The sequence below is a fragment of the Natator depressus genome, chromosome 3 (genome assembly GCF_965152275.1).
Source record: "Natator depressus isolate rNatDep1 chromosome 3, rNatDep2.hap1, whole genome shotgun sequence".
Taxonomy (NCBI): domain Eukaryota; kingdom Metazoa; phylum Chordata; order Testudines; family Cheloniidae; genus Natator; species Natator depressus.
In genome coordinates, this window is record NC_134236.1 from 61,071,354 (window position 1) to 61,088,071 (window position 16,718).

Here is a 16,718-nt window from a genome sequence, read left to right on the forward strand (position 1 = left end):
AAATATGTTTCATGCAGCTATATGGGGCTTTGGTTCTTGGGATTAAATACTCAGGGAAATCAGTTCTGAGCTATCTTAGTGGTACAATAAACTTTATGGAAAGCTGCGGCTATTCAGAGCCAACAGAAAATTCAACTTATGATCCTGACTCCTGACACACACTATGGAAAGGGATACAAGTCATGTGACAAGTTGAAGCAGTCTGTGAAGTACATAGGAGAAAATATCTCTTTGCAAGTGGTAGCAGGATCATTAGCTGCTCATTATTGCCTCAGAGCGATCTCCCAAATGGCTCTTTCTGGAGTTAGACTCTAAATTGGTGCCAGGCTCTCTCAGTTTGGGAGCAAAAGGGCTACCTATAGGTTTGATCAAATGAGCTCACTGGCACTTGTGAGGAGGGACCCTATAAAGCTGTGCAAAAATTTCAGGAGCAACTTTGTCCCATTCCCAATCTCAGCAACCTGGAAAGACCATGACATGAATGAAGTAATCTAAAATCTACTTCAAATTGGAATACTGTCACCTGCTCCCAATACTATTTTTAGCCTCAGAGAATTGGGGACAAGCAGAGCAGAGCCCTGTCTGAAACATCTAAGTAAGTTCTGAATGGAGGCTTGTCTTCAGAGCATTCCCATTTTATTATCCTCAGACAATTCTTATGTTTTGCAGATGGATGGCAGCTGTTTTCTTTTCCCAACTTCAAATATTACCATACTATTTTACATGTGCTCCCAAGGTCTCTCTCCAGGATCTTGGTAGGAATTATACTGGCTTTAGAAAAGAAGAAAATTCACGTATCTCTTCCTGGACAATTTTTCTGATCTGGGCTCTGGATGACAGAGAAAACTGTAGCAAACACATGGAGTGATAAGAAAAGGAGGACTTGTGGCACTTTAGAGACTAACAAATTTATTTGAGCATAAGCTTTCGTGAGCTACAGCTCACTTCATAGGATGCGTTCAGTGGAAAATACAGTGGGGAGATTTACAAATCTGCACAGACACACCCCTGGAACCCCAACCAGGGGTATTCTGTCTGCTACCCAAGATCCATAAACCTGGAAATCCTGGACGCCCCATCATCTCAGGCATTGGCACCCTGACAGCAGGATTGTCTGGCTATGTAGACTCCCTCCTCAGACCCTACACTACCAGGACTCCCAGCTATCTTTGATACACCACTGACTTCCTGAGGAAACTGCAATCCATTGGTGATCTTCCTGAAAACACCATCGTGGCCACTATGGATGTAGAAGCCCTCCACGCCAACATTCCACAGAAAGATGGACTACAAGCCCTCAGGAACAGTATCCCCGATAATGTCACGGCAAACCTGGTGGCTGAACTTTGTGACTTTGTTCTCACCCATAACTATTTCACATTTGGGGACAATGTACACCTTCAAATCAGCGGCATTGCTATGGGTACTCGCATGGCCCCACAGTATGCCAACATTTTTATGGCTGACTTAGAACAACGCTTCCTCAGTTCTCATCCTCTAATGCCCCTACTCTACTTGTGCTACATTGATGACATCTTCATCATCTGGACCCATGGAAAAGAAGCCCTGGAGGAATTCCACCATGATTTCAACAATTTCCATCCCACCATCAACCTCAGCCTGGACCAGTTCACACAAGAGATCCACTTCCTGGACACTACGGTGCTAATAAGCGATGGTCACATAAACACCACCCTATACCGGAAACCTACTGACCGCTATTCCTACCTACATGCCTCCAGCTTTCACCCAGACCACACCACACGATCCATCATCTACAGCCAAGCTCTACGATACAACTGCATTTGCTCCAACCCCTCAGACAGAGACAAACACCTACAAGATCTCTATCAAGCATTCTTACAACTGCAATACCCACCTGCTGAAGTGAAGAAACAGATTGACAGAGCCAGAAGAGTACCCAGAAGTCACCTACTACAGGACAGGCCCAACAAAGAAAATAACAGAACGCCACTAGCCATCACCTTCAGCCCCCAACTAAAACCTCTCCAACGCATCATCAAGGATCTACAACGTATCCTGAAGGACGACCCATCACTCTCACAGATCTTGGGAGACAAGCCAGTCCTTGCTTACAGACCAGCCCCCCAACCTGAAGCAAATACTCACCAGCAACCACACCCCACACAACAGAACCACTAACCCAGGAACCTATCCTTGCAACAAAGCCCGTTGCCAACTGTGTCCACATATGTATTCAGGGGACACCATCATAGGGCCTAATCACATCAGCCACGCTATCAGAGGCTCGTTCACCTGCACATTTACGAATGTGATATATGCCATCATGTGCCAGCAATGCCCCTCTGCCATGTACATTGGTCAAACTGGACCGTCTCTATGTAAAAGAATAAATGGACACAAATCAGACATCAAGAATTATAACATTCAAAAACCAGTTGGAGAACACTTCAATCTCTTTGGTCACTCGATTACAGACCTAAAAGTGGCAATTCTTCAACAAAAAAGCTTCAAAAACAGACTCCAACAAGAGACTGCTGAATTGGAATTAATTTGCAAACTGGATACAATTAACTTAGGCTTGAATAAAGCTCTCCTGCTTGTAATAGCTCACCTTACCTGATCACTCTCGTTACAGTGTGTATGGTAACACCCATTGTTTCATGTTCTCTGTGTATATAAATCTCCCCACTGTATTTTCCACTGAATGCGTCTGATGAAGTGAGCTGTAGCTCACGAAAGCTTATGCTCAAATAAATTTGTAAGTCTCTAAGGTGCCACAAGTCCTCCTTTTCTTTTTGCGAATACAGACTAACACGGCTGCTACTCTGAAACATGGAGTGATGTGGTTCCTGGAGTATCTTTGATTCAGGGCAAACACAAATATGTGGTGCCAGGGAAGCCAGTCATAGGCCTGAACTGAGAATGAATCTATCAGGTAAAAGATCTTATCTCAGAAGAATGTTAACAGAAGACGAAGATGGCTATAATAGAAAGTGGTGTCAAAGAGACGCAAACCTAATTCCTATTGGTTTCTGTTGGGATTTCTGGTCTGATACACAGGCATGCTTCAGTGATCCAGAGTTCATATGATACCTATCCAGTAATTCTCTGTATCCCTTCTGTATTGCTACTTCATCCATTGGCAGATCTGTATTCTCTGCTCTTACAACTGGTTAATGCAGAGATCATGGTTTTGGTTTTGTTTGTGTTTTACACATCTTCCCAGTTCAGTTCAGGGTATGTGTAACAGATGGAGATAGCACAGCATCCATCAGCTAGAACACAATGATTCATTGAGGGCTCAGTCCATAGCTCCTTCCATGGATAACAGACCAGTTCTGGTCATGACACCCACCCCTTGGAAAATGGACTTTCTTTCTTTAGTTATGGGGGAAAAAACCCAGTTCTCACAGCCATGTGCTTTGAACAGGGGGTTTCCTGCTCTCTCCTCCCAAGACAGACTCCTCTGCAGAATCCATTCAGAGGCAATGGCCCTGGTGGTAGCAATTCCACTGTATCGCAACGGGAGAGCCATTCAATGCTGATGGCCTTTGAGGGTTCTGTTATGGCTTTCCAGACAGCTTCCTCACTACATGTCAAGTTCCTACTACAAAATGGCTGATATAATAATCCATGTGACTGTCACAATTACCAATAGAATTCATAAAACCAAATGGAATTCATAACTGGACCAGACAGTCTTCGCCACACCATTTCACTGCCTATCAATGGGGAGATTAACACCAAAGTTTATTGGGCAAAATCAGATTTGCAGAATGACTGGTGCTCTCCGAAATACATTGCTCATTGCAGGTCAGTTTGGTGGGCTGCTGACTGACCTTTTTGCATATGGAAATAGTAAATAAAGTGCTCTACAGCCTCTCTGTCAGGACCTTGGATTTGGGGTGGTGAGTGGCATCTTACAAACCTGGTCAAGCTCCCTAGTACATATGTCTTCCCACTTTTCCCAGAGCTCCTCAGGACATTACAAAAGAGGGGTGAGGGAGCAGCAGTGATACCTATTTAGACCTTTCTGGCTAAAGAGGTTAATCAAGCCCAAGAGCTATAATCTAGTGTTGGCTCCTTGGATGCCTCTGTCATACAGAGGAGGTGAGCTAATGCAAGACCGGTAATCCATCAGAGACCAAACTTGTTGACAATAAATACTTGAATTAAGTGATTATTGCTTTCAGGGACCCCAAAGGAGAAGGCAACAAATACAGCTTATTCTACTGCCTGGTGCAAAGTCCATATTTAATTACAATGATATACCAGTGACATGCAACCTTGAGTTCTTACTGGAAGGCTTTGTTGTGAGTGTATGAATGTTGAAGCAAAAAGGTCAAGGCTCTGTAGCCTAATGTTCTTAAAATGTTAATGAAAAGGAAGTTTTATACAAATCTCAACGTTAAATGCTTCCTTAGGGCATTGCTTTTATTCCAGCCCTACGAGGTCATAGAGCATGGCCTTGGAACCTCATTCTGCTCCTTAAAGCACTACCCAGAATGAACCTCTCTGCAGGAGGTGATGTTACACTTCCTATCCATTAGAGTAGGACTCCTAATGGCTACTATCTCCAATCAGACACTTTTTTGCTTTTGTTTTTTTCATTTGAAGTTGGAAGCTTCTAACAGGACCCAATATTATACTTTTAATTCAGTCCTCAAAATTGTCACAGCATTCGTTTCCTAAGTACATTCAAGACCTAAGCTTCTTTGGTTAAGTATCATAGTCCAGCACTTAGGAGCTGAAAATCTGAGGGCAGTGTTTTCATATCTCTAATATAGAAACCTGCTAGATGGCCAACAAAGCAGAAGTTCACCAAATTCTGCATGTTGGTCATTCAGTCCTAGCCAATGCCATTTTCCTTTTTTTGGCAGAAGTCTTATCCATGCCTTAGTGCACACGGTTTGGTGGAGGAGGTATTTGTTTACCTTGTTTTGTATCAGAGGGGTAGCCATGTTAGTCTGGATCTGTAAAAGCGGCAAAGAGTCCTGTGGCACTTTACAGACTACCAGATGTATTGGAGCATAAGCTTTCGGGGGTGAATATCCACTTCGTCAGATGCATGTCCTTGTTTTGGTTTTCCACATTTAAAGGATGATCGTGCTTCCCATCCTGGAGGCACAAAGCTATGAAAGCTCCATTTTAATAGATTTGTGGACCTTAGCATGAAGAGAAACAGGAAACTGTGTTCATGCTTTCCTGAAAACTTCCTTTCTTTGGGTAATTAAGTGCTCAGATCTGTCCTACCCTGGAGACAAATAGATCATCCAGATTAGAGATGGAAATTGACACTTGTGGTTTTTGTTTTGTTTTTTTTTGTTTTTGTTATGTGGGATTTACAATGCTCTCAATAAGAGAAATTGTTGTGCTTTTCCTTCAAAGTATATTTAACATAATCCGTAATTTAGGAATGTAGATTTCAATTTTTTCTGACTGTGAAAGTTTCCAACTGAGGAGAATTTCAGGAGGCTGAGTAGTTCTCAGCTACCAGTGACTGACAGGGCTGGTTTTGCCCCCAAGCTTCAAGCAGGCTGAAAGGAAACATACCGGGAGAGAGAGGGGACTCCAGCTCACTCGGCCCTGTCCCCAGCATCCGGGTCTGGGAGGGGGTTAGCCTGCTGCTGCCACCTCAGCCAGGCTCTCTCAGGCAGCTGCTGGACTGCACAGAGCAGCGACCCAGAGTGGTCTGCATGAGAAGTGACTGGTCTTGCCCCTTCTGCTCCCGGCCCAGCTGCCAGGGACAGGGGCTGAGCGTGCTGCAGGGGGAGCCCTTTTCCGTCCCTCCTCCTGCAGCAGACCAAGCAGAAATCTGGGGGAGGAGGCAGTTGATTTTGTATATTCCTCCTCCTGGCCATGTGTTGCCTATGAAAGGGCTCTCTATGGCTGCAACATGCTTCACTGAACAACATTTGTATCTAGCAACTATATATATTTCCCAAGGAGGTCTGGCTAATCTAGATTCTGACCATCTCCAAGGCAATGTGTAGCCCCTTCTTTAGAATGTTTTAGCACATAACACTAATGAGAGGTAGGAGGGAAAAAAAGGGAGTGTCAGGACAAGGAGTGTATAACCCATGAAGAGTCTCTATACCAGGGAAGGAAATCATGGAAGCTTTTTTACTATTTTCCAACTGGCAACACTTAGTTTATAGACGCTTTAATACTTCAGTTTAAGAAACCTGGCACTTCAAAAGCGGCTGCTTAACACTGTGTGCAATTTTAGATTGTGTGACCTACTCTGTATTGTTTCTATTGTACTGAAGTAAGAGGGTGTCTTAAACTGGTACAGAAAACAAGATGTTTATCATGAGGGTGTCTCACTGAGCAAAGTTTTAAATAGACAAACTTGCTTAAAATGTTAAGATCATTACTTATGATAGACAAAGATCTTGTTGCTTGTCTTTTTTGCCATTTTAGATAAAGTAGACGAATCTCACTGCCTTTATCCCCATCTCCTCATGGAAATTAGCTTTGTAGCAGCATAGCAGCTGCTTCAGCATAGCAGCTGTAACATTAATTGATACAACAAGGTTCATAGCAGCTGCTACAGCATAGCAACTGTAACATTAATTGATACAACAAGGTTCATTCATAGATAGCTACAATTCTCTAATGTAAATAACCTGTGCATGCTGTATAGACCCAGATAAAATGTCTGAACAAAAGTGTGTAATTTGTTGAAAAATGCAATAGATGTTTGTACACTGTGGACACTCTGATAGATCTATTCTTGCATGTTTCTCTTTCCTTTAAAAAAATATAAATTACAATTTCTGGAGTATTAAAGAGACAAGTTTGCTTTCCGTTCCAGTGAGTGATGAACACTGGCTAAGTGGTTTTCTTTTGTAATTGAAATACAGGATTAAAGGAAGTGCTTATAAAATCAGAAGTCAGTGTTTGGGAATATACTGTGTTTTACTATTTATATAGCTAATGTAGTGTATTTTAAAATGGGAATGTATTTAAATGGGATAGGAGTACTGAAGCATGCTTGAGGGTACTATGCTAGGAATCGGGAGACTTGGATCTTATTCCTGGAGCTGCTATTGACTTGCTGTATAACTCTGAATAAGTCCAATTCTTTTTGAGTCTGTTTCCTTTGAATAAAATACATATAACTGTGTTACTGTTTTCTGTAATGCCCATCACTGAAGCATCTAAATATGTGGGGATAGTGTTTACCTTTAAAGCACTTAGCATTTTTCATCCATAGATCCCTAAGTATTAGTAGCAGTAGTACAGCTGAGACTACGATTGCTTTAATGCAGCTATCTTTACCCTTAGCATCCCTCCATTTGTCTAAATCCGAGAATGGTAAATGCTCTTGATTGGGATATATCTTTGTTTGTATGATACCGATTATGATGAGGCCCAAATCTTTGATCAGTGTCCTTAGGAGCAACTGCAGTAGAAGTACATTGTTGCGGTGGTTGGGTGAACACACTAAAACCTGCCACAGTAAAATATGGAAATGGCAAATTTTCACTTTTTCTTAACTCAAATAATACACGTATTTAAAACATAGCTCACCATATCTTAGAGCTGCTTTCCCATCTGCAGTTTAAATTCTGAAAATATCAATGTTTTTATCTGACAGACTTTTCTGGCTGTTATCAACCAAGTGTTTCCTGCAGAAGAGGACAGTAAAAAGGATGTGGAGGATAATTGTAAGTACTGTATTTTAAAGTGTGTGTGTGTGTGTATAATAGCAAGGATCCATTTGTTTTGTAACCAGATCTCTACTTTTCTTTGTTTGTTTGCTTGAAGTTGCACATAATATTTATAGCAATAAAGATCCATTTAATGCAGGGATCTCAAACTCGAATCACCAGGAGGGCCACATGAGGACTAGTACATTGGCCCGAGGGCCGCATCACTGACACCCTCTGCCCTTGACCCCGCCCCCACTCCACCTCTTCCATGAGGCCCCGCCTCTTCCAACCCCTTCCCCAAAGTCCCCACCCCAACTCCGCCCCCTCCCTGCCCCTATTCCAACCCCTTCCCCAAATCCCCGCCCCTGCCCTCCCTCTTCTCCACCTCCTCCCCTGAGCACGTGGCTCCCCGCTTCTTCCTGGAAAGCGCTAAGTGCCTGGAGGTAGGCAGAGGAGCGGGGCTGCGGCGCGCTGGGGGAGGGGGAACGTGGGGGGGAGGGGAGCTTGGTGGCCCACAGGAAATAACTCTGGGAGGGTGGGGGGGGGCGGCGCAGGGCGCTTGGCGGGCCGCAGGAAATAACCCCACGGGCCATGTGTTTGAGACCCCTGCATTAATGTGTCCTGTGTCTAAACCAATTTTAAGAGGTAATTGTACCTTACATATATTGCTGTTCTCAATTCTCAAATAGGCATGCAAAAGCAGAATGTTTCATTCCCATGTGTGAGCTGCAGTACTCTTATAAAACTGTAACAAAACTCTTGTCAATTTGATTTACATGTGTTAAATCACATGTGCGTCATAGTACAGTAGTGACACAATTCTTCCGTTTAATGGACAGTAGAGTGAGCTACATGCAGCAATGCAGGGCTTGATTCAATCTTTTGATCTGTGTTGAAAAACTACCTGTTTTGTCAGACAGAACTCAAGTTTGGGGGTAGTAATGGAAGAGGGATGCTGTATACCCAAAATGTTAAGGCTATTGTACGCTTCTGTACTTTTCCTCCTTCTTTAAACTGGCAGCAGTGGCTAGAGTTTTGTTGTTGCCTTATGCAATCTCATCTGTCTGCAGTGTGGCTTATTTCCTGGAAAAAAAAAATCCTGAAGAAGTTGTCTTTTTAAATTTTGTTTCCCAGGGACCATTGGCCTGAACGTTTGAGATTGCCTTTTACATGGTCACCAAAACTAGCTTCTGCTGTTCTTAATATAAAATACATAGAGGGTGAGATTTTCAAAAAGACTACGTGACTTAGGACCACAAGTCCCATTGAAAGCAATAGCATCTACTTCCTGTGACTGAAGCTAGATATATAGCCACTCTGCAACAATGAAGAAAACAAGACTTGAAACTTGTGATATCATGTACAGTATAGGGTCATTATAGGCAGCACTGGTAGCTAACATTTTCTGTTAGAAGGTTGTCTTTTCAGTTGCTTATAATTTTACCCAACTCTTAACTATTTGGGCTGAAATTTTCCATGCTGGGTGTCTGTCTCAGGCTTATTTTTATTTATTGATTGATTTTAAAGTATCAAATAAATAATTGAGCAGTTTCTGAGAACAAGGCTAGAGAAAAATACTTTGCTTGTGTTTTTAAAAAAATTGTTCACTGCCATTTCACTGAGATGCTCTACCACCTCAGTTTTTTGGAGCAGGAACTTGATGTTTTGTAAGGGGGTTACCCCGTGGTATCAGGGATGTGCATTTTACCATCTCTGTGAAAATCCGCCCCATTTTGGTTGGGTTATAAGCATCTAAATATAAATTCTCATATTTTATTTAGTTGTTTAATTTGTGGCATATGCAATCTGGTCAAGCCAAGCCATAGCGTTCTTATCAACAATGTTCAAGGCATGAAGACCTCTAGGAAGCTGAGTCATTTTGCAGTCCTCAGCAATGTGTGTCATGGTTTGTGGCTGCCCACATTGACATAGTGACCTCTTGTATACTCAGTAGAGACTTGTTGGAGTTTGGCAACTAAATTCTCCAAAGATTCCATCTGCAGTGAGCATGCTCCATCCCTACACATCTCCTAGCTGTTGCCTGGACTGCACATTGAGCTATCTCCACAGAGCAAGTGAGCTATCTGGACTGCAAGGGATGAGCAGTACTTTCCCTAAAATTTCTTCTCATGAATGTTGGGAGCTGATTGTCTCTCCTGTGCCTTCAGTGCCTCCCTGCTTGTGCCCAGGCAGTGTGGAGGAGAATCATAGAATATCAGGGTTGGAAGGGACCCCAGAAGGTCATCTAGTCCAACCCCCTGCTCGAAGCAGGACCAATTCCCAGTTAAATCATCCCAGCCAGGGCTTTGTCAAGCCTGACCTTAAAAACCTCTAAGGAAGGAGATTCTACCACCTCCCTAGGTAACACATTCCAGTGTTTCACCACCCTCTTAGTGAAAAAGTTTTTCCTAATATCCAATCTAAACCTCCCCCATTGCAACTTGAGACCATTACTCCTCGTTCTGTCATCTGCTACCATTGAGAACAGTCTAGAGCCATCCTCTTTGGAACCCCCTTTCAGGTAGTTGAAAGCAGCTATCAAATCCCCCCTCATTCTTCTCTTCTGCAGACTAAACAATCCCAGCTCCCTCAGCCTCTCCTCATAAGTCATGTGCTCTAGACCCTAATCATTTTTGTTGCCCTTCGCTGGACTCTCTCCAATTTATTCACATCCTTCTTGTAGTGTGGGGCCCAAAACTGGACACAGTACTCCAGATGAGGCCTCACCAGTGTCGAATAGAGGGGAACGATCACGTCCCTCGATCTGCTCGCTATGCCCCTACTTATACATCCCAAAATGCCATTGGCCTTCTTGGCAACAAGGGCACACTGCTGACTCATATCCAGCTTCTCGTCCACTGTCACCCCTAGGTCCTTTTCCGCAGAACTGCTGCCTAGCCATTCGGTCTCTAGTCTGTAGCGGTGCATTGGATTCTTCCATCCTAGGTGTAGGACCCTGCACTTATCCTTATTGAACCTCATCAGATTTCTTTTGGCCCAATCCTCCAATTTGTCTAGGTCCTTCTGTATCCTATCCCTCCCCTCCAGCGTATCTACCACTCCTCCCAGTTTAGTATCATCCGCAAATTTGCTGAGAGTGCAATCCACACCATCCTCCAGATCATTTATGAAGATATTGAACAAAACCGGCCCCAGGACCGACCCCTGGGGCACTCCACTTGACACCGGCTGCCAACTAGACATGGAGCCATTGATCACTACCCGTTGAGCCCGACAATCTAGCCAGCTTTCTACCCACCTTCTAGTGCATTCATCCAGCCCATACTTCCTTAACTTGCTGACAAGAATACTGTGGGAGACCGTGTCAAAAGCTTTGCTAAAGTCAAGAAACAATACATCCACTGCTTTCCCTTCATCCACAGAACCAGTAATCTCATCATAAAAGGCGATTAGATTAGTCAGGCATGACCTTCCCTTGGTGAATCCATGCTGACTGTTCCTGATCACTTTCCTCTCATGTAAGTGCTTCAGGATTGATTCTTTGAGGACCTGCTCCATGATTTTTCCAGGGACTGAGGTGAGGCTGACTGGCCTGTAGTTCCCAGGATCCTCCTTCTTCCCTTTTTTAAAGATTGGCACTACATTAGCCTTTTTCCAGTCATCCGGGACTTCCCCTGTTCGCCACGAGTTTTCAAAGATAATGGCCAAGGGCTCTGCAATCACAGCCGCCAATTCCTTCAGCACTCTCGGATGCAACTCGTCCGGCCCCATGGACTTGTGCACGTCCAGCTTTTCTAAATAGTCCCTAACCACCTCTATCTCCACAGAGGGCTGGCCATCTCTTCCCCATTTTGTGATGCCCAGCGCAGCAGTCTGGGAGCTGACCTTGTTAGTGAAAACAGAGGCAAAAAAAGCATTGAGTACATTAGCTTTTTCCACATCCTCTGTCACTAGGTTGCCTCCCTCACTCAGTAAGGGGCCCACACTTTCCTTGGCTTTCTTCTTGTTGCCAACATACCTGAAGAAACCCTTTTTGTTACTCTTGACATCTCTTGCTAGCTGCAGCTCCAGGTGCGATTTGGCCCTCCTGATATCTTTCCTACATGCCCGAGCAATATTTTTATACTCTTCCCTGGTCATATGTCCAACCTTCCACTTCTTGTAAGCTTCTTTTTTATGTTTAAGATCCGCTAGGATTTCACCATTAAGCCAAGCTGGTCGCCTGCCATGTTTACTATTCTTTCGACTCATCGGGATGGTTTGTCCCTGTAACCTCAACAGGGATTCCTTGAAATACAGCCAGCTCTCCTGGACTCCCTTCCCCTTCATGTTAGTCCCCCAGGGGATCCTGGCCATTTGTTCCCTGAGGGAGTCGAAGTCTGCTTTCCTGAAGTCCAGGGTCCGAAAGAGGAAGCATCCATGTTGAGATAGCAGTGGGAAGCAGACTTGTTGAAAGTCTCTGTTAAGGATAGAAGCAGTAAAAAAATGAGGGTATTGTAGGGTTCTACAATAGACCACCTAACCAGGAAGGAGAGGTGGATGACACCTTTTTAAAACAACTTAACAAAATCTTCCAAAACAGAGGACTTGATGGTGATGGGGGACTTCAACTACCTGGACATCTGTTGGGAAAATAATACAGCATGACACAGATTATCCAACAAGTTCTTGGAATGCATTAGTGACAACTTTTTATTACAGAAGACGGAGAAAGTGACTAGCAAAAAGGCTATTCTGGATTTGATGCGGACAAACAGCGAGGAACTTGAGTGAAAGTGAACATGAAATGATAGAGTTTGTGATTCTCAGGAATGATAGGAGGAAAACAGCAGAATAGAGACAATGGACTTCAAGAAGGCAGACTTTAGCGAAGTCAGATAATTGGTAGGAAAGATCCAATGGGAAGCAAGTCTAAGGGAAAAAAGAGCTCAGGAGAGTTTGCAGTTTTTTAAAAGAGACAATAAAGGCACAAAAGCAAACTATCCCAATGCATAGGAAAGATAGGAAATATGGTAAAAGGCCAACCTGGCTTAACCAAGAAATTTTCAATGACCTGAAACTTGAAAAAGAGTCATACAAGAAGTGGAAACTAGGTCAAATTACAAAGGATGAACATAAAAAAACTCAACAACAAGCATGAAATTAGACTGGCCAAGGCACAAAATGAGATTAAACTAGGTAGAAATATAAAGGGTAACAAGAAAACGTTTTACAAATACGTGGGAAGCAAGAGGAAGTCCAGGGACTGGGTAGGCCCATTACTTAATGAGGAGGGAAAAACAATAATAGAAAACACAGCAATGGCCAAACTGTTAAATGCATTTTGTGTTTCAGTTTTCAGCAAAAAAGTTAGCAATGACTGGGTGACTAACATAGAGAACATCAGTTTAATGGGGTAGGATCTGAGTCTAAAATAGGATAAGTTAAGAATTACTTAGACAGGCTAGATATCTTCAGGTTGGCAGGGCCTGATGAAAGAAACTGTCTGAAGAGATCTCTGAGTCATTAGTTATTATCTTTGAGAACTTGTGGAGGATTTCAGTAAGGCTTTTGTTACTGTATCACATGACCTTCTCATAAACAAAATTAAGAATAATAACCCCTTGAACTGGAGCAACAACTCTTTGATGGGAAAAGAGATTTTAATTCATTTTAGGGACAAAACAAAATCCTTTATCCTTAGCCAGAAATTTTATAAAGATCCTAAGCTTGCTCTCTTCCCTTCAAAGAACTTTTTCTGACTTAGCAGTATTTTGTAAAGATGCAGAAATAGGAGAAGATTGTTCCCCACTATACTTTCTTTCATTTTGAGGGGTCTCTTCTTTAATAGTCAGGGGGTTATAAATTTCCACATACTCAAGAAATTAACTTGTCCCACGAGGTTAGAATCTGAATTATACTCCTGGGAGAAATCAGAAGAGGAAGACACTTCACCATGAGTGTAGAAAAAAGTTGTTTATTTGGCTGATTTTTCTCTCCCCATCCAAGTATAATCCCCCTGGAGGGGAAAAGGATAAAGAGTTTGGTAGGATGGAACATATGGATGAGAAATAAATATCTAATTTAAGTACCTGATTGTCCAGTTCAGTAAGAACCCCTCAGGCGGTGATCTCAGGAGGAGAGAAATTAGTCTGAGCAATAGGATGAGGAACAATTTGAGGGATTTGCAGGCCAGAGCGAGCTTCTGCTCAGGATAAAGCCTAAGTATTTCCTTCATTGACCTTACCTTAGAAGACTTAGACGTGTAGGAAAGGAGTTTTCCTTCTGCTAGTATCTATTTGTATCCTCCCATAGCGAAAGATGCCCTCCCTAAGCAGTCCATGTGTTCAAGGCCTATTTGGAGATATATGATGGAGTCTGACCATGTGAAGTCAAGTTACTCTTAGATAGGTTCCAGAAAGGGAAGCGCTGCTTCTTGCTGGAGCTGTACACATGAAAGGGCGGCCATGGGAATCTGCTTCTGCTGCAAGCTGGTCTGGCACATTTGGGAAGGAGGCAGATTCATTTTTCACTGCTGAAGGGAGTGAATGGCATTGGCAGACAGGGCTCCGCTGCTGTTGCCAAGCTCACATTGTCCACTGCTAAGGTCTGTTGGACTGTGGCTGCTGATTGTGGCAGAAGGAGGATGAAGAGGAGGTTACCAGTTGCCAGCCTGGCTTCAGGGTTTCCAAGGGGTTTCTGTGATGTCCCTGTGGATTGAAGTAGCTTGGAAGGCTGACCTTCAGCAATAAGAACTGGATGGTTTTGTTGCAGAGGGATGTTGAGTAACTGTGTATAAAGATAAGGCTTGAGAGGGTCCTGATCGGTAATGGATCTTGTACCATTTTATACTAAGCTTTTTGTTTCTCGTGTTTGGAAATAGAATGAGTCATTTGAGTCTCAGGAAGTTGAGGAATCAAAAACCTGGTTTTCTGTGCAGGAATCCTGGGAAAAGAGCCCTTCCTGGCCCAAATTCAGAAACAGTGGTCACTTGCTTCCATTTTGTGGGTCAGTGTCTTCTTGCGGGGTGTGGTGAGCACTTGCACATGAGCAATGCATCAGTAGAGTTGTTAGAGAGCTCATGAGACAGAAAGTACAACTGACCATCAAGAAAACAGTGGAACTTGACTCTAAATAAAGTACTGTCAAATGCACAAAGGAAACCAACTGAAATAATAGAGATGATTTTGTGTTGCTGATTGTTTAAAGTTTAGCAGTCTGAGGTGTTGTTTGAAACAGAAGAGTAAGGATGTGTGTGTTTTGTGTTTGAAATTCTAGCCGGAAACTAAAGAGACAATGAATAGAGGAAGTAGAGGAAGTTCCTAGGTTGAGGAAGCTCTACATAAGAGATGTTCACAGAGTAGCTTTAGGGATAATGCTGCTGTTGACATAGATGGAGCTGGTGGTGATGCCCTAGAATTAAGACTGCCTAACACTTTCCATTGTTAGCCCTGTTTTCAGTTCTTTATAGCTTTGCCAAACGTTAACCATTCAGTATGAAACTTTCTATGCTGGCTTTCTGTCTCAAGATGGGTTTTTTTAAGTTTTTCAGGAAAATTGGTTTGCCTATTTTCAGCAATGAGGTTAAGGAAAATAGGTAGTTTTGTTTACGTTAAATTTTTTTTCTAATAGTTTCTTTGCGCACCTACAGAGTTTGGAGCAGGGATTTTATATATGGCCAAGACAATTGTCTGGGGATTAGTTGGATGCTTTTTGTTCTCATCATGAAAATACACCCTGATTTGACCAAGTTGTGAACATCTGAAAATCACCCCTGGGATATGCTAAGAATTAGCAATTGCAACTACCTAGCTGTTAGATGGCATTTTTCTGTATGCACAAAGGCAGAGAAAGATTTGAAGGAGGATAAGTTGGTGCCTTTATGGATTTTTACAAGAAGTTTGTTGCCGTGTGTACGTGGCAGTATGGAGGAAAGCATGGATATGCTGGTGGGAAAAGCTATTGAGGGAGTTTGGGGCTGCTATCATTGATGGAGTGAAGTCAGAGATTGACACTTCCATGCTCTAATGTTCTTTGTTAAATGTTAGAAGAAAATAATATTATTTGATATGTCTTTTTTTTACTGTTGTCACAGTAAATGTAGGTAGACATTTTCCAGACAGAACTATAAATTTGGTTTTTAAGTTGATAGTGTCCCTTTAAAAGGTTTTGAAGAAATCAGCAGGATTAAACTACTTATGGACCAGAAAAGAGGAGGGGAAGCAGAATTCTTCTTAATGCTGAATCTCAGTTCAGTGATCATACACTAAGATGGTTATTTGTCAAAATAACTGTATGGGTTTTTAAATTGCAGGTTCACTAATGTACTTAAATGAAGCTACACTCCTTCACAATATCAAAGTGCGGTACGGTAAAGACAGAATTTATGTAAGTATTCCATAGTGTGTTAGCTTGTACAATATGCCAACTAAATGTAATTGTACTGTTTATTATGTAATATTTGTTTTATAGCAGAAAGGGGTTTAAATGCCCAAGCATAATTGGTAGCATTTATGAATGTTAGGATTTTTTATAAGGAAAGTCTGGTGTGCCACCTGATTCAGATGGGTAAAAATAGTCAGTTAATCAGGTAATTTGGACTTTCTGTATGTTGTTTAGTTCATTATTTTATTACATGGTAGCAAATTGCCTTCCTTTAGGTATGTTACTTTGCCAGTAGGTCTGCTGTTACCAAAGATGGCTCTTTTTTCTTCGTTATTTTTATCGAAGCAAACAGGTGCCTCCTTTGACACTTTCTAGCTCAGATGACCATCTTAATCTTTTATATTGCTATCAAATTGCCTAATTATACTTAATGAATTCTGACTAAATTACATTTAGTCCTTGCCATCTGCCCTGGCAATGACAGCTGTGAAATAGAAGAGATGCAAGAAGCTTGGGGGCGGGGGGGAAATCCAGTTATTGACATGTAGTTATAAAATTATTTGTCGTCACCTTTTTTTAAAAAAAGAAATCAGCATTGAGATGGTAGAGCTAGGCAACATTTGCATTAAAAATCAGTTGTACTCAAATGTATTTATTTAGACCTAAGCTTTCCTATCCAAAATTGCGTTCACCCATTTTCAGTTGTTGCTGCTCTGAACATTATACAGCTATGAATTATTTACAGAATCA

At 42.4% G+C, this 16,718-nt stretch overlaps 1 protein-coding gene across 5 annotated transcripts in view; it reads left to right on the forward strand.

Annotated features, from left to right (window-relative positions):
- Positions 1–16,718, forward strand: part of MYO6 (myosin VI) — a 182,967-nt gene that overhangs the window by 46,821 nt on the left and 119,428 nt on the right. For all 5 annotated transcript variants that reach the window (XM_074948001.1, XM_074948002.1, XM_074948003.1 and 2 more), the window contains exons 3-4: positions 7,589–7,658; positions 15,898–15,971. In XM_074948001.1, coding sequence (XP_074804102.1) covers positions 7,589–7,658; positions 15,898–15,971 — 144 coding nt within the window. The remainder of the gene's footprint in view (positions 1–7,588; positions 7,659–15,897; positions 15,972–16,718) is intronic.